Below are 24,227 nucleotides of genomic sequence, written 5' to 3'. Positions count from 1 at the left end.
GTTTTTATCGTATTTTAAACTAGACGATTCATTTTTATTCATTAATTTTGTTCCCCTATTATTACGCTATCATGTAAAATGTGTACCGCATCAAAAATATTTACACCAATAGCTGAAAGAAAATAGCAAAGATCTGGCAACGCCGCAGGAAGGTCGAGACACGTGGTGGGGCTGTCAAGGAACATGGATGTCAACCGAATTTGTTTTGGGTCAGTTTTCCAACTGCTGTTGCCGTCGCAGTCGCTCCGTCGTTCATTTTTATTTTAGTTTTTCCTATGTTTTAGTGCTCAAAACTAACTTACAATCGTGTTAAGGACTATAACAAACGCGAAAAACTGTATATATTGTTGTAATAGTGTTGTGATATTGAAAGAAATACTGTTTGAAGGAACATAACCTATATCATCATCAACATTGGACATTGACTTTTTAAATTGAACTTTGCAGAAGTGTATTTAATCCCAGAACTAGTTAAGAGTGTTAAAAAAGGACATTACGGACTTTAACAGTGACTGAGTTTTAATATTTTAACGGATAACATTTATGGTGAAAAGTTACGGAGCTGGTTTAAATAATTCTTGAACGACCTACTTTTCAAGTACTGTTAGAAACGCGACTGGAAAAATAGTCGCAATTTAAATTTCCCGTATTCTTAAAGTGATATTGCTGAAGAAACGCACTAGAAATAATGTCAGTCATATTTTAATTGTGTTTACAAAGTCGAAAGTGCGCATTTGAAAAGGGAAAATGCGCTGTCATAAGAAAACCAAAGAAAGTGGCTTTTTTGAAGGTGATTCAACGGAAACCGAAATAATGACCAAAGCTTTGAAAAGGACTAAAGTTTTTACAACTTCGGGAGACGGCAAAAGGATAATTGAATATTCGCCAAATGAAGTTGAATCGCAGTTTAGAGACTCTGACAAGAAAGGTAGGTCCTCTTTCATTCTTTATACAATAGTTCAGCTATTCAAAGGTTACCATGAGATCTGCATAGCTACCTGAACTGCACATGCAGAGGTATTTTTGCTTCTGTGTTATTTAGGAGTTATTTGATTTTGGCACATTCTTTAGACGGCTACTTAAAAAGATCTCATTTTGGATTTTCATGTCTCCTAAATAATTTGTACTTTTGGACAAGTTTTATCATTTTATTGTTTAATATCTCATATTAATATACCTACTTTCTAATAACGGAACCCCGTAAACAAAATGGCGCAGATACTTGGTTTGTTTATCAAATTTGTCTGTTGCAAAACAAGTGAAAATAATATCCATTTCATTCTGCGGTTATTGAATCTGAACAAAAGTAGATATTATATATCTTGATTCTTGAACAAGGTAATATATTCCTAGTTTTGTTATGTACTTGAGAACTTGAGGGTGTTTACTCATTTATTTATTCTTTCCAGAGTATAGGTACCTAGATATAAGGTACCAATTTTATTAATGATTAGGTGAGAAAGAGTCCAAATTGGGGCTATATAAAACCCGGATAAGAAACACTATTTAACAATATACCTAGATTAAAAGTGCCACGGTTATTCCCAGAAACCACATTTTTTTATTCATTTGGTGTAAATTGGGGTAATAAAATTGGGGAGGTCTTCGGCAATTTAGAAATTTTAGGCACCAGCTCGGGTACCAGTTGTTTATTGGATGTATTTAAAATGTCATTTCTATTTACCTACCTGGAACTTGATGATAATTTGGCAACTTAGAAGCCATCTTTTGATAACTATTCGAGTCTTTAGAGTATTTTATGTCTGTTTTTCTGCCTTGATTCTTTTTAAATTTTGTTTAATTTCATTTTTAATTTTGTTTAAATGAGAATAATAATTCTTATTAACGTCATATTTGTTTTGTTAAAATGTATCTAAATGGTTGTTTGAAATTCTTACATTGTTTGTGATTTTTCGTTTGAACTTGTATATTGTTTTTAAACGGTTTCGTGATTTTCCAACAGGTTTTAAGAACTAATAATTGTAATAGGTATATCGAAAATATTTACAAGAACAACGGGTGTTCAAGGTTGTCGATGAGGTATCACTTGTGTTATTACCTACATACTGAATACTCTGATTATAAACCATACTAAAATGAATTATTGGTAATACAGGGTGTCGGAAATTAATGCAACAAAATTTGGTCATAGATTCTTGAAAAAAATTAGGTGACCCGTATTTTTATTTTTGGCAAGTGGCCCCCCTTTTCGGACTTACAGCCCCTGAATTTCGCGCCCATAAAAAGTTTTTTAATATCTCAGGGCTCTGTTGGACGAAAATCACTAAATTTGATGCTGCGTTAAATTGGAAAAAACTATTGGACAAAAGTAGATGAACAAAATATATTTAATAAAAAAAAATCTTATGTTAACAAAAAAACTGAAAAATTAACTTATAATTTACTAGTACTTAGTGTAACCCTTATTCTTAATTACTTTCAGACATCACTTAGGCATGGATCCCAGAAGATTTTCAATTATAGAAAAATCGATATTTTTCAAGACTCTTCAAAGCTGCAAATAATTCTTGCTTATTTTTGTAGAATTTGGTCCTAATATGTTGATCCAAAATTTCCCATAAATTTTCTATTGGATTCAGGTTTGGGGATTGCGATGGCCATTTGAGAACAGTCACCATTTCATCTTCCAAAAACCTTTCAACCAATTGTGAGGCATGTTTCGGGTCGTTATCATGTTGGAAGTAGTGTACAACTGGCATTTCCTCCAAATAAGGCACTAAAAGGTTTTGTAAAATGTCTCTGTAGCCAAACCGATCCACCATGCCCTCAATTTTATGGAGAGGGCCCATCCCATACCCAGAAAAACACCCCCATACCATGATTGAGCCCCCACCATGTTTTACAGTGGGTCGCGTGTACTTTGGTAGCAATCGTGTGTTGGGAGGTCTTCTTATATGTTGAATTCCATCTGATGATACCAAATTAAACTTTGATTCATCACTAAAATAAACTTTTTCCATTATTGCCCAGTCCAGTTTTGATATTCTTTGGCAAATGCTAATCGGGCCTTCAAATTTTTTTTGATAGCAGTGGTTTCTTGGCGGGTCTTCGGGAAAACAACTTCTGGTCAACTAATTTACGTCGGATCGTTCTTGTACTCACTGGTGGATAGCCCATTTCTTCAAGTTTTGCTTTTATCTTCGTTGACGGCAAAAATGGATCTTGTGAAGAAATTCGTTTTATAGCTTTTATCATATTGGGACCAACTTTTTAGGTCGTCCTGGTTTTTTTTATAGAGACATCTCCTCCTCATTATATCTCTTTAAAAATATAATGTACCGCTGATTTTCCAAGGTGTTGGTTTGCTTAGCGATTTCCGATTGCTTCAAACTATCCTTAAAAGCATTCACTACTCGCAACTTAAGATCTGCAGACAAGTTAATTCCACGTGGAATGATATATCACAAGAGCTCAAATGTTTTAAATCGCAATTGTTCATAAAAGCAGAACAAATGAAACTAACGATTTTAAAATATTTGGTTCATCTACTTTTGTCCAAGACAAAAAGCAATATTTGCCAATTCTTATCTATAAATGAAAAGACTAACAGAAGAATTTACTCGTTTGTAGTGTTTTGGTGAGAATGTATTAAAGTTTTTAACATACAAGGTACATAAAATAATTTTGATATTTAACACCTCAAATCTGATTTTCTTCGCAATTATTGGTATTGGTTCATCCACTTTTGGCCAATACTGTAAGCGTTTATTTATTCAAGAATAATTACAAAATAAGTAATTAATGACAATCCATATACCTATATATTTGATATCAATTAAACTTTTAGTGACGTATTCGAGGGCGTAATTTTTAAATTCAGTGTTGCCAATCATGGATATATTCGGCGCCGTGCTGACTAAAGGTTGTCGCCCACTAGACCGCGGCGCGACGCGGCGCGGCGCCATGTGGAAATTTCTTTTGTCTGCTTGCCATGTATTTAAATGGACCAACGCACATTAGAGCGCGCAGCGCAGAAGCGCGCCAAGGAATTTCCGTCAAGAAGTCGGAAGACTTCTCTAGCAACTTTTCCGTCTCCCGCGTTTCGTCGCGTTGCAGTGTGCGTACTCACAAAGCAGATAATTTTGCATTCGAGTCTTTTCAGTTGGCTTTTGACTAGGAACTAGTGATATGTATCAATAGCAGAATTGTATTTTTAAAGGTAAATTAGGCAAATCGATTTTCATAAAAGGAATATATGATATTTTTAGTTTTCCCTCACTAGAGACAGATGGACGAAATGCCTTTCTATCGAAGATTTAATATAATTGAGAGGTGTAGAGGCAAAACTGGCAATCTCCACTTTTTAACAAAGTGACAATCTCCAATTTTTAAATTCTAATTACCTAAATATAAAAAAGATCAGGGTTTTTGACCACATAAACTAATATACATCAGAATAAATAAGAATTATCAAAAAATAGTAATTTGTCTCTTCTGAAAAAATATGATGAGTGAATATACAATGTTTTTTCTTCTAAAACACTCAATTGAGGAGTGCGTAAAATGTTTCCTTCATATTTTGTAATACTGAAAAAATGATTTTGTCTTTTATTAAATCTGGAAAAAGATGGTAAAATTCTCCAAACTTCTTTCTTTTTGTTAATCGTATGAGTTCAAACTTTTCCTCACCCCTCTTCCTCTTCCTTTGTTAGAAGAGCACAAAAATACGCTTTCGTCCGTACTTGAACTCATTGCTTTAAAAACTAAACTACAGTAAGTAAAAACACTTCGACTATAACTAAATAGCGTTGCCGCGTTTCAAAAGCGCGCTATAGTGGGCGCAGTCCCTTCGCAGCCGGAAAAAATTCTCTTTCCAGCGCCGCGCCGCGCAGCGGTCTAGTGGGCGACAACCTTAACTGCAATTTAAATTTCGCGCTAGGGATTCAGGTGGTAGCTCTGCTGTAAAAAATGTCAAGTTGCCGCATTTATTTATTTATTTCCTGACATTGTCATTCGTTTTTACATTTTAGTTTTGTATTACGAGTTTTTGGTTTAAATAAAATAGTGTTGTGATAATTTAAGCTTAAAAGTGTTTACTAGCAGACCTTGCAGTCGAACATTGTTCTTTTTAGAACCTCTTATAGTGCAGAAGTGTACAAGATAGATAGTTTTTTACGGCTTAATAGCCGGAAAAAACTCATTACAACTTTATTAGAATATTTTGAACGGGAAAGCGGTAGTAATGAATAATGATGTCCCTTAATTGCTGTTAAGAAGGTGGAGTTTGTTGATGAAATGAAACAACTATTTATATGTTACCTATAATTAATTTATTACGAAATTAATAATTAATATATATAAAAGTAGGCTAACGCTGTGCCGGTCAAGCTTAATCACGTGACTAAAGTTTATTTGGTATGAACTGTATAATTTACATACAAATAAAAGTGACAGCGATGTTCATGTGTTCACAGAATTTATTCGTTTTCCTATTTAAAGAAACTCATTTTATTATTAATTGTAAAAGATTGATTCGATATTTGCTTTTAATAATATGAAATATCCTCGGAAATATCTTAGTTTTGCAAGATATCTATCGGGACAGTAAAAGTTAACATACTGTAATGAAACAAGAGATGACATCATAGCTGTAAATGTTTATCTAAAGTAAAAATCAGTCATGAAAGTCGTACACACATCGGCTAGACTAGACTTATGGTACCAATGGTACCAAGTGAAAAAAAAAGTTACGAAATCGTCGGAAACCAGGCCACCGGCCACTTTTATCTTCGTCGCCCGATTGCTCGTGGTGGTTCATAGATGGTGGGTGTGTGTTTGTCTATTCATCTCAGGTTTTGCCTCGGATAGATATGTGCCATATAAATCGATATGGTGCGAGCTTTTAGATACTTTCAATAATACCTATGCATCGAGACAATTTAATTCCAGTGAATTAAAATGACAGATACAACTCTCACTCTCAGACGACGATCCTACCGTTGGACAGACTATAGAATTTTTATAGAGTAAAAACCTCAGTACAGACGCTTCAAATGTGTATTTGTTTAAACAATAATTTAATAACTTAAACATATTTGATGGTACCTTTAAAAACAGAGCATCACTTTTACTTAAATGGAGTTTTTGGGAAAAAATAGTGTGCCAACAATTTTGACCTAAAGGAGATACAAATTAGACAGCATTGTTGTCAAATCGTAACAGAAAAAGAAATATTTTTGAAAAATGTAATTTAAGATTTATTAAAAATTCTAAAAAATTGGCACAAAAATACTGTGGCACCCGAGAATCTGGCGATTAGTTTTTGGTGTGGGGTTGGTAGGGGTATGGGAGGGGTTAAAAATTTAAAAACTCCAAATTACAGTAGCTAGCGAAACGCTTTCAATTTAAGATTAGAATAATATTTGCAACAAAATTTGTAATAACATCAAAATCAGTGAAAGTCGCAGTTTTGAGATAAAAAAATTGGAAAAATTCCTTTTACTTTTGAAACAAAAGAACTGCCTACCCAGGGATACTACAGAGATAAGGATAGTTCGATTCCTATCTTCCTGCACTGTCAGTTTTTTACGTCATCTACTGACCGAGTTGAAGTTGGCGCTAAAGATTTTTAGACAGTGACAGTTATTTTGCATTTGACGGACGAGCGCACAGTGCGTTGGAAGATAAATTTAGCGGGATAAAAGCGTTTGGTTAGAAATAAGCCAAAAAATGTGTACTGTAAGAATAAATAGTAAACATTCCAATTGATATAAAATGCATGAATATTCTTTGTCTTTCGATACATTTTTTATCAACCAAATTTGGTCGTTTTCTGCTCAACAGGGCAGAGATCATACGGAAACAAAATATTTACAAGTGCTTATACATTTTATTCCAAAGCCAAATTCTGTTGAAGATTGCCAAAAGGATGTACTTTTCTACTGTACGTATATTATTTGTTAACATCCTTCGTGCCTTTGTTCTGCAGATATCAAACTTTCACTTTTTTTCAAATATCGATATAATGAATGATGTAGATCTTTTGAGTTACCAATAGTTACCAACACAGGTTGTCACAGTCACAGGGAGTTCAAGTTCAACAGGTGAATGCCCAAAAGATTCATTTCAATCGGATAGTATAATAACAAAACAACTCCATCAAAAGGCACTGAGTTTAAAAATTGTCTTAGATACTTATATATATATATATATATATATATATATATATATATATATATATATATATATATATATATATATATATATATATATATATATGAATTTACAATTACCGAGTGTTAAAATTAAATATCTATTTTATTTATTATTTTCAAAATAAAATATATTTTTTAAAATAAATTATAGAGGGTGTCACAAGATTACAAATTAATTAAAAAAACTGCTAAAGAGTGTTTTGATATCATAATTTTATGTATTGGCAATAGTTTTTATACACGGTTTGTGTGTCATGTACGAATATCATAGTTTTATTATCTTTTATTTATTTATTAATAAATTAAGTTGTTAATAAATAAATAAATTTAATCATATAGTTTGCTATATATTAGACCATTTGCTACGTTCTTAGATTTTAAGTCCCAAACATTGCTCTTGAGATTTTGTCCCGCTAGAATAACCATGCGCCGCACTGTGGAGCGCTGGTCAGCGCGTGACGTAGCATTCCACGGCGACTGCGACAGCGACGATTTGACGCGATCGAACAGTCCTTTAGAATATATCGTGGGCGTACAAGGAAAACCATGTAAGTCCAAAAACTAAAAAGGTGAGAAAAAGTGATTTTAATGTTTGAAGTGATATGTAAATTCCAATTTTATTTTTTGACTGTAATAAAGAAATCGTTTGACATTAGAGTTATTTAGGGCTAATATAGACTAAATTAAAATACAGGGGTTTTAAGAACAAATTGTTTATTGACATTTTATATAATAATCTGACTTAATGGATTTTCTGAAAAAAAAAACTTAAATTTTACTGGAGTTAGTGGGTTTTTCTTGATTGGCTCCTTTACTTTTTGGGATCAAATAATGAGCAAAAGGCTCATTATCGGAATCACAATCGCTTTCTTGATCAGAAATTCCCACAGATCCATCTTGAACATTTTTTGCAGAGGAAAGAGACTGGTACCATCCGTGAAATTCGTGAGGAATGGCACCACTTTTGCACAGTTTTAAAAGATCTTTCTTTTTTCTTTTGTGCTTATTGGTAACAAGTTTCTATACAAATTTTTAATTTGTTTGGAGGGGCTAGGTGGTCTGCCCTCTTCCTTTTTTCTATTCCCACAGATTTTTAAACTTTATTTTCCACTGCTATGTCGTACTTATATTCGATTATATCAGCATGCTTTTTTGAGTAACGTAAACTCTTAATTAGCAACCAATTAACTGTGTTCCCCTGTCATGTCTTGATTAGGTTTTTTATGAGAATTCCGCAAGCTTCATTAAATCTAAAATTCATTGCATTTTAGTTCTTTCTGACATGGTATGGTTCACTATGTCTATTGCGATTCCTTCTGGATCTTGCTATACGGAAGATATTCAGCCAATCTTGAATGGTATACACTGGTATATACTTTTTCGCATGTTCTATTGCACTGTGCATCGAATCTGCTTCCATATAGGAATGACCACTCTCTAAAAATTTGTGTTCAATCACTTCTATATGGCTCACATTTACAATAACACAATAGCGCTTTCCATGTTGTTTCTATCTGTTCTCGAGATGTCTGACCCAAAGCGAACTTCTTTTAATTGTAAGTGGGCAAATGTTCAAAATATTTCAAAAAGACAGAGCCGATTTTCAGAGCTTCCCCGTTTCCCATTCAGCTCCGTCCAGCAAAAGCAAAACGCATTATTTGGGGGAGCTGATTCATAAATAGTGAGATTGTAAACACAAATTTTTCGCGAATAATACATTGGACTAACATCTGAACAGGGGACGAATTTGAGCACAGAACTGTATCAAATGTTACGAGCAATGTTCTTTCTTATTAGCTCTCTCTTATCTTTCTTTTTTTCTGCATAACAGTCTTCTTTTCTTCTTAGATGACTGAGATAACTCTCATAATTTTCTTGTGATTTGGTTCTGCTGTGACTGGTTGGCTTTTTTTTCGCATATTCTGACAGAGATCCTTTTTGGGTTTAAAAAAAAATAAAATTTATATTTCTCCAAATATTCGTTATAGGTAATGAACGAGGCAGCTTGTTTCTTCTCTTGCTCGCATTTATACTCTATTAAATACGTACATTTTTTGATATGAAAGAGTACTATCTAAATATTTCTTTCTTGTTTTGTTTTTTGTGTGATTGGACTCATTCGTTGGGAAACTTTCAATGTGTGATTTTATATCAGCTACAACATAGTCAGGAGTTTTATTCCCAGGTTTAGATTTTCCTCTTTTATCTTCTCCAATGTAGGTGCCGGCTGGTCCTTTATGTGAGAATGCATTCAGAACTTACCATCTTAGAATAAATTTAAACCGTCTTTAGGAAAAAAGCCTTGGCATCCCTCCAATTTATCTTTGTTTTTCTCAAAATAAATATTTTTTTTTTTTTTTTTTTATTTATATTATTACGAAATAATTTCTTGTATCTACGCTTTTGGTGGTTTCTGGCATTACACAATAATTAAAAGGAAAATCTTTTTTTTCTCGAGTCGGTAGTTTCCAATTACCTCTGACAGAAGTACTTTTTTTCTTATCAGAAAACTTTGTATGGCACTTGTACCTACACGTTTGGCAGTTTATTGGTTTTGGTTGCTTAGCTGGTCGTTGTTGTTTTGTTCATTCATAATCAAGCTGTCACTTGTCTTTTTTTTTTGCCTAATTTATTACTTCCGTTTTCGGGGAAGATGGTTTTCCATTGCTTTTCAGATTACCAGATGTATTAATGTCGTCAATCTTCCTGTATTAAAATATTTTAATTATATCTCGCTTGACAGTAATTAAAACGACCAGTACTTCCTTCGAAATGTTCATGGTCCACATCATTAGGGCCTTCTCTTTCTGAAATGAATAACTCTGTTAATATTCTTGCTATCGGTCTGTAAACACATTCGTAACCTTTACCTTCGTAGTTTGGATCCTTTAATGAATCGTCACTATCTTCAGAATAAGCCAGTATTTCTTCCAGATCTGGAGTGCTATCCACAATTATTACTTTTTTTATTATTGTGGAACTTCCTCAAAAATAGGTAAACTCTATGAAAACTTTTTTTTTAACTTGATAAAGGTTGGGTTTCCAGATTTCACCTAAGAAAAATAAAAAGTGAATACGTCCTTTCATCCGGGTTCTGGACTGACGGTTACAGTTATAGAGATTTATTGCAGTAACCACCATTATTCAACTCTATTCATTATTAGAGCCATGGCCATCTCCATTCATGTAGAGATTTCTAATTAAAACACAAAATCATTAGTCGGCATCATAAGCGGTTGTAAGTAAAAAGCAATTAGTCCAGTTGAACGAAACCATTTCGTTAATAAACATTTCACATTCACTAATTATTTAAAATATATTTTTTTGTTTAGATTCAGAATTTAAACATATTCATAAAGTATCAGCTGGCATCTTTATGCTCTCCGCTGCTCTCTTGTAGTGTTTTTTAATTATTGATAAAAATCCGAGAATTTCAAAGTACTTTTTATTTTCACAATTCTCTTTTACTTTTTTCATAAGCCACTTATTTTCGTTATATTCTAGAACTCATTTACTGGCTTTAGTAACACATAGACCAGCGCTAACGAAATACCTCGACCAGGTTTCTCTATCAGAGTGGCGATAATACAGGTCACACATTTTGTTTTTCGAACCTTCATTTTCGACCTCGTTTTTGTTGGACTTAATGGGATTTTTCGCAGACTGTTAAAAAAATTCATAAATCCATTAAGTGCACTTAATAGATTTCTCTGAGCGAAATTTAGCGTCTGTGGACTTAGTTATTTTAAGCTAATTAAATATCTCGTATATTGAACTGTATTGGATTTTAATGATATTTAATATGAGAGGTTATACCTAAATGGACTTAGTAATGTTGAAAAACGATTTTACGAAAAGTGGCACTTACATTGGTTTTCCTTTGTACGCCCACGATTATACCAGTCTTGCTGCCCTATCAACATGTATTATTACATATGGTTAGTATGGCGGCTCATACGTGCCTCCGGGCGCCAATTTTTTCTACACAAATTTTCCTACAAACGTAAAAATCGGCAACATTGTATGTCGCTTTTGATTTTGTCTCTCTGTCTGTCAACCGGTATTATTCTTCCTAAGCAAAACCAATTTCTTTATGACAGTTCCTGCCAATACCACTGTCAACTGTGACTCTCACATGTATTTTCCCGTTGGAGAGACTTTACACTCTTTTCCTCCTTTAATAAGGCACTGTGGTCAATTACTTTAAAACAGGAAATATTAAAATATTTTTATTTACCTTTGTTTGTGGCAAACCGTGACACTATTGATAGGTGAAATTTATGCTGAAGACATCATTGACAAATATGTCAAAAGTCGTTGCGAATTTACTGTTATTTTGATTTGAAAATGTAGTATAGTTTACAATACTAAATAATCTATGTTATTTGCACATGCGATAGTTTTAATTTTGCGTTTCGTGCAAAAAAGTCATATTGTTCTTATACTATCTAATAGAAAAGAAGCAATTTGTTATTGGTAAGTTTTTTTTATTTTATTGTATTAAAATTGTTGAATATTAAATATGAAAAAATATACAATTTTTTAATGACTAGCAGAACAACAAGTTTATGAGGTTTCAGTTTTAAATTAAGTGATAGTTTAACATTCAGAAAATTTACAAACTACAAATTTACCGTCCTAGCCCGTCTGTTAAGTCCAGGCAATTTTTAGGACGTATTGCCCATATTAAACGCTTGGAGGTTTTTGATTTTTTAAAAGCAACTGTTAGGAAAATCTGTAAGATCCATAGTATTACTCTTTAAATGACTTAATTTTTCATAAAAGAAAAAAAAAAAAAAAAAAAAATCATTTAAAATAAAATATACGAACTTTTTAGTTCTTTTATTATTTACACCCTAGCATAGACTGGTCTTATTATTATTTTATTAAATGTATCTTTTTCTACCTAATAAATTGATTAGTTTTAATCCAAGTTTTTTTTAGGGGGGAACATTTTCACCCCGCCCCAAAAACCTTTTAAATCTTTTATTTTCTTTTCCGGCTAATTGACAAACAGTTATAACTGTAAAACAAAACACTGCATCGGACAAGCGCATTGATCTCCACGGATATTCGATAAGTCGTTAAAAAACGGACCCTCGCTAATCGACAAAGAGGCACGACAGCGGCGGCTGGCTGCAAGCGCTCGCGAAACATCGAGGCGGGGTGGCCCTGACCTAGACATTAGGCACACTTAATCGCATCACTGCATTTCGCGATACGTCGCCCTCTACCTCTCTCTCCCTCGCACATACGATCGCGACCGCTGCTGGCCGTTACGTCAACAACGCGATTATATTGTTTTGTTGCCATTGGCGCGGTGGTGTTATTAAGCAATTTCGTCGAACGTCAGGCCGGCGACGGAGACGCCCCCGGCCGCGGCCCGGTACGCGTCGTACCTACGTAGGCATGTACGTTTATGTATCTGGTGAAGGGGGGGGGGGATGATAACGTACGATATGCGGATTGTTCGGATGGAAGCTGATTGTGGTCCGAATGACGCTGAATTTAATTCTTTTTTTCTTATGGAACACCTGGTAGTCTATATCATTTTTGGATTCTCGGACATAAAATAAGGCATTTATTATAAGGGTTTAATATGTTTAAAAACTTTGGTTTTTGAGATATTTAAAGATATTTAAATATGCATGTTATAATAAAAAAGTTTGTGAACACCCTGTACATTGCTTTTTAGAATTATTTTTTTTGGTGACTTTGATGCCAGAGAAATAAACGTACTAAAAATTTTTTATCGCTTTCTTAAATCTATACAGGGGTATCAAAAAAGGCTGGTCTATTTTAAATATTTATTTTACGTAAAAACTTCGTTATTTCAAATAAAACACTAAGTATTTTTTAAAATAAGTTGAAGCAGATTTAACTGCTCTACCAAACTATAATAGGGTTTCCTATACCTATCTGGCTCAGATTTTGAATAAAAAGTGTTTTTTCAATAAAATGACAATCAAGATGGTGTCGCCATGGAAATTTGCTAATGACAGTTAGTAGCTATTTTCAAAATCTAAATTAATTATAGACTAGTGGGACGTAGAAGCTATTGTACAGGGTGGGTCATATTCGACGCTTTTAAATGGAAACATCCTTTTCTATAGGAGATAGACAAAAACTAATATCGATGTCTGGAGCTTAATTTTTGTCAAAAACATGATGGTGAAAACCGCATATCGATATCTGTTACCGTTTCGGAGTTACGGGGTGTTTTTCAAAAATATGCATTTTTAACAAATCGCTGTAACTTTTTTGCTATGGAAAATTTTTTTTTTTTTTATGAAAACATTTCCAAAGTACTTTTTTACGTTTAAGTATAATTTTTTTAAAATTAATAATTTAAGAATTATCAACAGAAAATTTGATTTTTTATATGGGACACCCTGTATATTTTTAATTGATTGAAAAGAATTTAAAATTAGCTTTCCAAAAATATAACACACTTGATATTTATGGATATGGACAGACGTGGCAGTTTTTGAACATTTCTCGCGGAATTCATTAACTCAGTGGGGGTGAAAGATATCCTCTCATAACTGCTAAGTATTTTTAATTCTTGTCTAGATTATATGGAAGAATAAGGAACCTTTATTCTTCCGCAAATATATCCATAGGATTAGATCCATGGGCACTAAGTTAGGCGGCCTCGACGGCCAACGGCTGGGATCTCGGTTAGCAATTCAATTATTCTTGAAATTGGCTGCAAAAATTTGCTGATAACTTCAGCGTTCAGAGGTGGTGCGTCGTCTTGCTGGAAATATAATGTTTTCGAGTTCCATTAAGGGCATATCATCAATAAGGGGTCCAAAGCCTACTAGTTAAAAGTGGCGAACTTTTAAAAATTCTGTATTTCGAAGGGGATATAACAAAATATCAAGTGTGCTATATTTTTGGAAAGGTAATTTTAAATTCTTTTCAGTTAATTAAAAATATAGAGGGTGTCCCAAATAAAAAATCAATTTTTCTGTTGATAACTCTTAAATTATTAATTTTAAAAAATTATACTTAAACCATTAAATTCTACGTAAAAGGTGCTTTGGAAATATTTTCATAGAAATACAAAATTTTTCATAGCAAAAATACAACAGCGATTTGTTAAAAATACATTTTGAAAAACGCCGCTTCGAAAACGGTAACAGACATCGATGTGCGGTTTTCACCATCATGTTTTTGATGAAAATTGAGCTCCAGACACCGATATTAGTTTTCGTCTATCTCCTATAGAAAAGGGTGTTTCCATTTAAAAGCGTCGAATTTGACCCACCCTGTACACTAACGTTGAGGAGGCGTTCAGGCAAGATATTGATGACGCTTCTGGCTCTTTTAAATGTGATCACTTTACAGTGTGTGGCATAGTGTTATCACTACGCCAGTAAATGTTCAATAACTAATTTAGTAAGAAACTTTTACTACCTAGTAAATGCTAGCGTTCAAATTTGCTATGCTTTTTGACTAGGTATTTTCTATCGCAGCTGCTAGTAACTATCCTGAAATTACGATCAGAGCTGATCTCTCGATACAGCATCTCACCCAAGGACTCAAGATATTCAATTTTAAAGTCAAGGCATTCTCAAAAGATTCAAATTTGAATTAACATTTAATAAATCAGAGAATCACGAAAAGAATACAAGAGACGGCGTCAAAGACGGCTGGGGAATGACGATCGATAATAATTTTGGCGTTGTCAAGTCGTAAACGTCATTTATTTGGCCTGTGCGCTTCTTTATTTTTTTTTAATGACGTTTACTGCCGGTTAGTCTTTTTTTTTTTAGTTTTGTATATATGTAGATAGTGAGTCTGGAAACGTGCTATGCATTTTTAATATTTTAATATAAGTTTTATCTCAATTTTTAGTAAAATGATGTCTAGAAATTTACCTCGCCAAAATGATCACAGGTTGTCATTGCCCAGCCGTCTTTGACGCCGTTTTTTTCGATCGTACGGTAAATCTATTCCTTACAGTGCGTCGAAAAGCCCTAAACGAGCTCTAGTCTTGAACGAATATTCGTAAAACTTTTGAAGGGAGCTGGTATGTGAGTATAGATCTTTCGGACCGAGTAACTGAAAGACATTTTTAAAAGATTAAAGTTTGATTATCGTTTTATATTGATATTGATAGTGATCCAATGTTCTTAAAAGTTTTATTTGTGCAACCAACGCTTCATATTGTACAATAGAATGACTTTTACTGACAATATTTAGTAAATTATGTCACTAGAGATTTATAACAATTAGGTATTAGTAAAACTCAACAATTTTGTTTTAAAATAAAGTCAATGTCAAGTAACAATAAAATTTAAATTGACGCAAAAGGCAGCTGTCCTGGATGAATACCATAATCTTGAGCGACTCTAGATCTAGTTTGTAAATCGGAGCTTTAGGCTTCTATTTGTTCCTAATGTTATTTTTTTCTATCTTCATGTTGTCATAATTTGGATGCATCGTACTGATGACCATCAGTACGATGTAATAAGTAATAGCACTCTAGCGGACCATGCTGGTATTTCTATTTTCTAATTCTAAAAAATAATGTTAACAAATCCATAATGAAATAATATACATACATATAGGATATTCCCCGATTCATAACAAAGTTTATAACCTTTTGTTTTACGAAAAATTATTCCTCCGGTGGGGTCTAAATGTTGAACAATCGGGCATTAGAAAAATACGACAATTAAAAACGGAAGTCGTAATTCACGTCCTAACCTGGCGACATAGTTGGAATAGAAATATTAACGTTGTTACGTTTACAACAATAATATTTACACAACTTTTCATTGTTTAATTTGCGTGCGGGGTAAACATTGTCTCTCGTTGGAAAAAAAACGAATTTACGGATGGACCTTAGCATGGCAGCAAAACATTATTTTTACCTACACGTGCAAATATTAAAAATAAAATAAAATATTAAATAAAGTTTAATTTATAAAATATTTATGACTGGTGTAAATAATTTAAATATATAGTTTAACGTCACGAATGTTTTAAAAAATTATAACATTGCGGAACATAAATACTATACAGGGTGGCGCACCTCATTCGCCTCGGTTGATTATTCGAAAACCGACAGATGTAGAAAGACAATATTTTATGGGTATATGTAGAGAGGCAATGTGGATAATTTAAAATTATTTCCAAATGTACAGGGTGTGTCAGAACTAAGATCCATAGCAAAGGTATATTTTTTCTTATGGAACAACCGGTATTTTATTTCATTTTGGGATTTTTGGGTATAAAATAAGGCATTTATTATAAGGTTTTGATATGTTTAAATTCTTTGGCTTTTGAGATATTTAAAGATATTTAAATATGCATGCTATAGGTAATAAAAAAGTTTGTCAACACCCTGTACATTGCTTTTCAGAATTAATTTTTTTGGTGACTTTGATGCCAGAGAAATAAACTTACTAAACTTTTTTATTGCTTTCTTAAATATATACAGGGGTATCAAAAAATCACTAGTATCATCCATTCCTTCCGCCACTGAAGCGAATGAGGTGCGCCACCCTGTATACGACAATATAGTTGACGTTATTTGCGATGAAACATAATTTTAATTTAATAAAAATGTATACCTTTTGAAATTAGAGGTACGGGGTGGTCGAAATTAATCTGCATTAACTGAAAAAAATGCTTCCTGACTAGAAAGAATACAAGGTGTTCCTTAATGACATGCTAATATTTAAGGTGATTTTTGCACCTATTCTAAGGAAAAAACTTCATAATATGTCCTAAACACTTTAATTTTTCAGATACAGGGTGGTAAATTTTTGTAATTTTCTTTTTCAAAATATCTCTGATGGTATACATATTTGATACTTGTCTTCCATGCATCAAAATGCTTATTTGGATATCCCAAGGGATATACAAAAAAAATGTTTTATTTTTTAATTTCCATTCAGCCGATGCAGAAACGATTTCCACACAACCGTCACCGCATCATATTTTCAGCGATTTGACTCTGAAATGACTTATTTTTTTTAACTAACTTAATTTTTTAAATCAAAAACTATGCGTTGGGCGAAAAAAAATCAAGTGATAAAAAATGTTTAGAATGGAGATTTTTTGAAAATAATTTTTATTTTAAGAGAAGTCAGTGGTGTACCATTTTTTTCTCCAAAAATATTCGATGTAAAACCCGTATGGGCGGCACTGGTTAAAATAAATAAAAGTCTTTGTACACCAAAAGAGGTATTTTGATATATAGAAAACGTATATCAGGTTTCATAAAGATATTTTTAATAAAATCAGAGTTATTATGAAAAAAAGTTCTTTTAGAAAAAATTACCACCCTGTATCTCAAAAATTAAGATGTTTCGGACATACATTCATATGAAGTTTTTCTTTTAGAATAGGTCCAAGAATCACGCCCTTAAATATTATCATGGTATTAAGGAACACCCTGTGTATAAACATAGGAAGTTATATTAACGTTGTACAGGGTGAGTCAACGATAGAGTAAAGTCCATTATCTCTTTTGTTTCGAGGTTTACAAAAAAATGTTTCATATAAAAGTTATAGGGATGGTTAAGATACACATTTCAAAATTATTATAGAGTATACAAGGTGCTTCAAAAAAGTGTGGCGACTATAACATATGTTTTTTTAAATGCAACTTTTTATTTTATTTTTAGATTCTGCGTAAAATTCCATAACTTTCTTATATAAAATGTTATATACCTAAAATTAATAGTTTTTTGTAATATTTCAATTTATTTAAACAAATGTTAAATTGCAGTGTGGTAAAAAAGTATCAGTGGTGCCATTGTTTCTGAAGTTGGAGTACCAAAATTTGGTAGGACAGTTTTATAGAGATGAAAAAAAAGATATATGCAAAGATATTTTAGTTAAATGATACAGGGTGTTCAAAATATATTTATGAATTTCAACTACTTAAAATTAAAAAATCTCAATTTTTTTAAATGGGACACCCTATATATTATCATTTTTTCTGATAGATTTGACAAAACTCTTCAACTTTTATTAAGTATGTCATATCCCTATTTTTAATAGTTTGCGATTTATTCCCATTGTTTCTATTTTTACCCATATTTTCAATAAAATCATCCTGTAAAATCATAGTTGCCATGACAAAACAAAACTATTTATTACTTACTTTTAACAAGTAGCTTGATAATTAGTTACAATTGCTGGTATTAGTTAAAATTAAGAATTTCTTGGTGTCTTTCTATATTATGAAAGATGACACTTGGGATTTTTCGTCGGGGCGAATAGCCACAGATTAGGGTAATACTAGATTACCTAATTGCTGAAGACTACTGATATATGAATTTTCTTCGACATACAGTAAAGTTTTTTCTCGTAGTAATTCTGGTTTATAATTCATTTGGTAAAGCCAATATATTACTACTGCCTCGAAACCGTCCCATTACACACTGAAGATGTTTTGTAGATAATATACATCTATCCTTATAGTGGTTAGCAAAGTACTATATAATTTATAGTACTGAACCAAAAAATGTGTTTCTCTAAGCTTGTCCGTGTATATCAATCACGTTGACTAATTCATTTCAAGAAAATCTGTAACTATTATCTCTACTATTTATACTTATTACAACAAACTAAACTAAAATTCAAATTTTGTTCTTAACTTGCTTAACAGACATGAAATTGTGATAATTATTACTTTTTGTCATGATAACTATGATGTTATAGCGCAATTGTATTAAAAATATGGGTAAAAATAGAAAAAATTGGAATAAATCGCAAACTAATAAAAATAGGTATATGGCATTCTTAATAAAAGTTGAAGAGTTTGGTAAAATCTATCAGAAAAAATGATAATATATAGGGTGTACTATTTAAAAAAATTGAAATTCCTTAATTTTAAGTAGTTGAAATTCCTAAATATATTTTGAATACCCTGTAACATCTAACTAAAATATCGTTACATAGGTCTTTTTCAATATCTCTCCTACCAAATTTTAGTTGTCCAACTTCAGAATCAATGCCATCATTGACAATTTTTTAACCCACTGCAATCTAACATTTGTTTAAACAAATTTAAATATAACAAAAATTCACCTAAAATTAATTTTAGGTGAATAACATTATATATAAAAAAGTTATAGAATTTTACGCAGAATCTAAAAATAAAATAAAAAATAAGGTGTTGCATTTAAAAAAAAAATATGTTATATTCGCCACACTTTTTTTGAAGCACCCTGTATACCGTATAATAATTTTAAAATGTGTATCTTAACCATCTCTATATCTTTTATATTTAATATTTTTTTGTAAACCTTGAAACAAATGAGATAATGGACTTTACTCTATCGTTGACTCACCCTGTACTAATAAACCCCTTCTTTACGCATTATGTTGTATTTCTTGAGAAAACGTGGGATATGTGCACTCGTGTGTACTTTAAACTTTAAATGATTAAGACTAATGGATTTAAACGAACATGCGAAACCCTACCGCAAGTGAGTTGTTCTCTAGCTAATAGCTAACTGTACGCATCAAGTATGCATTAGCGACAAAAATACCGGTTCTAGGTACATATACGTGCATTTTTTATAAGGGCTCTACGGGTCTATTATGTTACGCTTCAGTGTCTATCACACATGAAAATCGTCTAGGGACTTTTTAAGTTTCGTGTTTGAATGTACACGGTGGTCAAATAAAGGACGATGTCGATTGTATTTTGCGAATCGTGAATGATGTTAATGACTTATTTTAGTCATTTCAGAAAAACAAGTGAAAATGCCAATGTTCTTTTAAAGTTAATTATTTTAAGTTAACGTCTCCTTTTTGCTGCTAAGGGTAATCTGGACGGGTACTTACATTGTTTATGCGGAATCCGAACCGCGGTCCTCGGCCTTATAGTCAATGGCCTACCGACTTGGCGAGTGCCTAAATCGATTCTTAGATTTGATTATATTATATTCTTTTTAAAAAAACCAGGTCCACAATTAAATTAAGAAAGTTGATCTCTCAATCGTATCCGAAACAACCGATTTGTAAAATTAACGTTGTCATTTTGCAGAGGAAAAGTCATCGTGGCAAACTGGAAATTATTTTCATCCTCGTTGTTTTTTGCTCATTGCAATTAATCTTCTAATCGCAGGGAAACTAAGAAACTGAAAAAATCTCTAATAGAAACAGCAGTAATCATAATTTTCTGATTAACAATAATTACAACGGCAATAATAATTTACAGTTATTTCTCTTGACCGATATACCTAATTAAATATTTTTGTAAGTTTTATCATTAACGGTCCCCGAGTTACAGCTGATGTCTTCTATAAATGGAATTGGACCACCTTGTATATAGGAAAATATACGCGCCGATTTAACATTGAAGTGGGGGGGAGCATTTGCATACGGGTGTGGAGCATTTTAGGGTGGTGCGGTCTCGCAACGGTCTTTCATATTCAAATACGTCAAGGAATGGGAACAGAAAAACAAGATCAATTTGTTATGTTCGTGCCCTTTTGGGAATGAGTTTTGACTTAGATTGATCGGCTCTTGTCTTTTTGGATACCTCTTATGAGATTTTTTTGGAATCAGAGATGTTTTTATATAATATGTTTGGTATAAATATTAAGTTATCTGTTTTTTTTTTTGGCTTGTTATCGAAGAGGAGTAGTCAGTAAAAATTATAGTTAGTGAATCATCTTAATCTTCTATAGCTACAGATTACAGTCTGCCCAACAAGTGAATATATAATATTGACAGATGTCTGTCATTTTAATTCAAAAGTTAATTGTTTTTCATTGTCTTTGTCAAGTTTTATATATCAAATATTGTTTTAAATGACATGGCATATGACGAATTAGATTCGCTGATGAGAGGCCTCCAGATATTCTTGATTATACAACTCTATGTATATTTTTCCTATATAGAAGGATGTGATTAATAAGTGATAATCATTTAAGTGATTATCGCTTGGTGGCCATATTGTAATGGTCATTTATTGAAATATTAATTCAGAAGTCATTTCTGTCAGTTCCACAAAATATCTCGTCAATTCTTATTACAAAATGGTAAAAGAAAGATTTGGTAAAATTATGTACTTTGTTTCGTTGTATAATCTTTTGAATGTAATTCGATGTTTCGGGATTACCATATTTTAGCCTGACACTCAATGCGATACCGGCAACACTACTCATTCGGAGTCGTAGTGTTGTCGGGTAACGCTTTTCGTGTCAGGTAAAAATATTATTCGGTAATCACGAAACATCTTGTGGTATGTATTACATATTACATTCGATAATGTAGTGGGATCACTGAGCTGTTTGGATTTAGGATTTTTGTACATAGAATGACATATGTACAGGTGCGCATCCCTGAATTTAGTTCTCCTGAATGTGAGGTGTCGTATTAATTAGTTTGCTTTTCGACCACTGCGAATGCTCCATACGTGTCCTGTGATACGGGACTTGTGTATTGGTAAAAGTCTCTTGATTTAGGTTGAACCCGAGATTGAATCTTATTCACATGTATATCAATTCTCTAAATGCAGTTGTGTTGGTCTGTGATGTCCTCCGGTTTTGCTTTGTCTAAAACATCTAACCTTAAGGTTGCAAGCGAAATTAATATTAAATTGCTTTTACAATTGCTTATAATCCTAGAGCCAGCCATACGTTAAGCATATCATATAATTATTGTTTATCTTTCAACAGATAAATTATTGTCTTGCAGTTCCAAATGTAGTACAATATGAAGTAACCAATAAAAGCTAATGTAAATAGATGTATGTTCTTTAGTAAAAAAATGATTGCGTAGCTTTTTTCAATTACATAAATGGTTATTATTCTTAATAGAAGAAAGTATAGTTTTATGTTGGAATATAATTCTATTAAATCATAATTATAAAATGATGGTACCTAATTATACTACTGCTAGACGTCAGTAGTTTATGTAGACCAATGATGCATTAAGGATTAATTAATCCAAAATGGTAATACCTAATTACTTACTTAACGTGCTTTTCGCTGTTGTTCGTAATTCATATAATTACGAGTATAATTATTATCGTTGTTTACAGATATAGAAATTAATTAGTTATTGTAGTTGATATTTGAACTACACCGAGGTTTTTTTTCCATATTAATAAAAAAATGAAGAAATGTTTTATTCATTAGTTTCATACAGGTACGGACGGAAAGTTATGACTCTTCAAACAAGTTAAAACATATGTAGGTGGCGCCCTCTATAAGTAGGAGTAATATTGACATAAAAATCAAATTTTTCATGTCAAAAAACTCCCAGACACCAATTTTCATCCAAATATTGATGTTACTTCAGAAATTATTTGGAAAAAATCGAAATAAAAATGAAATTTCTACACCCTGTATCCCCGAAACTAAGCATTTTTGGACATACATTTATACGAACTTTTTTAATTATTTTTATCTGCAACCGAAGTTTCCGGAATACAGTTCGGACCACCCTGTATAATAAAATTTATTTAGAAAGATTTATTTTAGACACTCTTTACCACATTTTTTTCCCTAAATTTTTGGTCATCAGGAGATCATAAATCAGATGAAGATAAAGAGAATCAAATAACGTTGAATGGCTTTACGACTCTATTAAAAGAATATTCTTTCAAAGTAGAACTTTTGCTTCATTTTCTTCAATATCCATTCCGTTAGATATTTTTCCTTGTGCCACTCGCCGTTTCGAACCTTCCACTCGTCATCATCTTCGAAACGAATGCTAACGGTATCGTCCCGAAAAACGAAAATTGGACGCAAAGTGGCTTATCTGCTGCCTCGCACCGCCTTGTTCCGTGTGTCTCCTGGTCTGTTGGTTGGCGCCCGTAGCGGAACTTTCAAGGCCGTTTAAGGACCTCCGAGATGAATAAACTGTAAAAGATTGTTCAACGAACTCTCCGACTCCGACTCGGCGCGATCGTCGTCCTCTCCTCGGCATTCGTACTTGGGGGGGCCCGCACTTTGTTTACTGTAAAAGGGCGTTCGCACGCAGGGCTATGCCCTACGACGTGTAGGGGGCCCGGCCTGGTTATGTCCTTTGGTAGTGGTGTTTTTTGTTTTCTGGCAGTCATGTCAGTTTAGTCTCTGACTCATTGTTGTCTCTGACTGACAGTTTTTTCTTGATTTATTTTACAGATTTACAACTCTACAAACAAAACAAAATACTTTTGAATTGTTATATAACAACACCCAACAGGGGCTATTTTTTTGAATGCGGTAGACAATGATTCAGTATTGAAACTAGAAACTATTCCTATTCCTATTAAACTAGAATTCACTATTCAAACTGCAGGAGAAAGGATTGGGCATGTCTGTTCCACCGAACCAATGGGCACTTACCCTAGTATCCTACAGGCAGAAATCTACGCCATCGAGAGATGCGTACAACTTATCTTAGATAGGAACTATCGGAAACAAGAAATAGCCATCTTGTCTGATAGTCAAGCAGCGTTAAAGGCGATCAACTCAGTATCAATCAATTCGAAATTGGTCAAAGAATGCATAGAGAAGCTGAATAAATTAGGCAAAGAAAACAAAGTCCTCCTACACTGGGTGCCTGCTCACCAAGGGATAGAAGGCAATGAAAAAGCAAATAATCTAGCTAGGAAAGGAGCGAACACTCCACTAACTGGACCAGAACCGTTCTGCTTTCCAAGTGGTAACCAACTCAAAGGCGGAACTCAAGAACTTGGAAAGATTCCATCCGCAACCTGGAATGGAAATCTTGCAATGGTCTAAGACACTCGAAGAAGTTTCTGAGGGCTTATGATCTAGAAAAATCACAGATCTTCCTGGGTCTGAGTAAGAACAATCTTCGGATTGTCACGGGTTTTTAACAGGACACTGTCTCCTCAATGAACACCTCAGTAGATTGAAACTAAGAAGAAACGGCGAATGCAGATTCTGTGGGGAAGATGGGGAAACACCAGTACACCTCATCACTGAGTGCCGAGACGACAACCATTCGTGCCATGAATTTTGGTACGACTGATATTGGAGATGGAGAACTACCCTCTATAAAACCGTCCCAGATACTGGCTTTTGTCAAAGCCCTGGGACTGTATGATGAGTTATG

The 24,227-nt window shown here is 33.0% G+C and overlaps 1 protein-coding gene across 2 annotated transcripts in view; it reads left to right on the top strand.

Annotated features, from left to right (window-relative positions):
• The first annotated feature begins 205 nt into the window (after window positions 1-205).
• The window catches only part of LOC115875734 (ribosomal protein S6 kinase alpha-5-like), a 276,844-nt gene continuing 252,822 nt past the window's right edge, over window positions 206-24,227 (top strand). For both annotated transcript variants that reach the window (XM_030891246.1, XM_030891247.1), the window contains exon 1: window positions 206-928. In XM_030891246.1, coding sequence (XP_030747106.1) covers window positions 748-928 — 181 coding nt within the window. In that variant the 5' untranslated portion in view covers window positions 206-747. The remainder of the gene's footprint in view (window positions 929-24,227) is intronic.

Source organism: Sitophilus oryzae, unplaced genomic scaffold, assembly GCF_002938485.1.
Source record: "Sitophilus oryzae breed Bouriz unplaced genomic scaffold, Soryzae_2.0 scaffold_1395_pilon_pilon, whole genome shotgun sequence".
Classification (NCBI taxonomy): domain Eukaryota; kingdom Metazoa; phylum Arthropoda; class Insecta; order Coleoptera; family Curculionidae; genus Sitophilus; species Sitophilus oryzae.
Note: the sequence above shows the minus strand (reverse complement) of the source record. Positions and strands in the feature narration are given on the sequence as shown.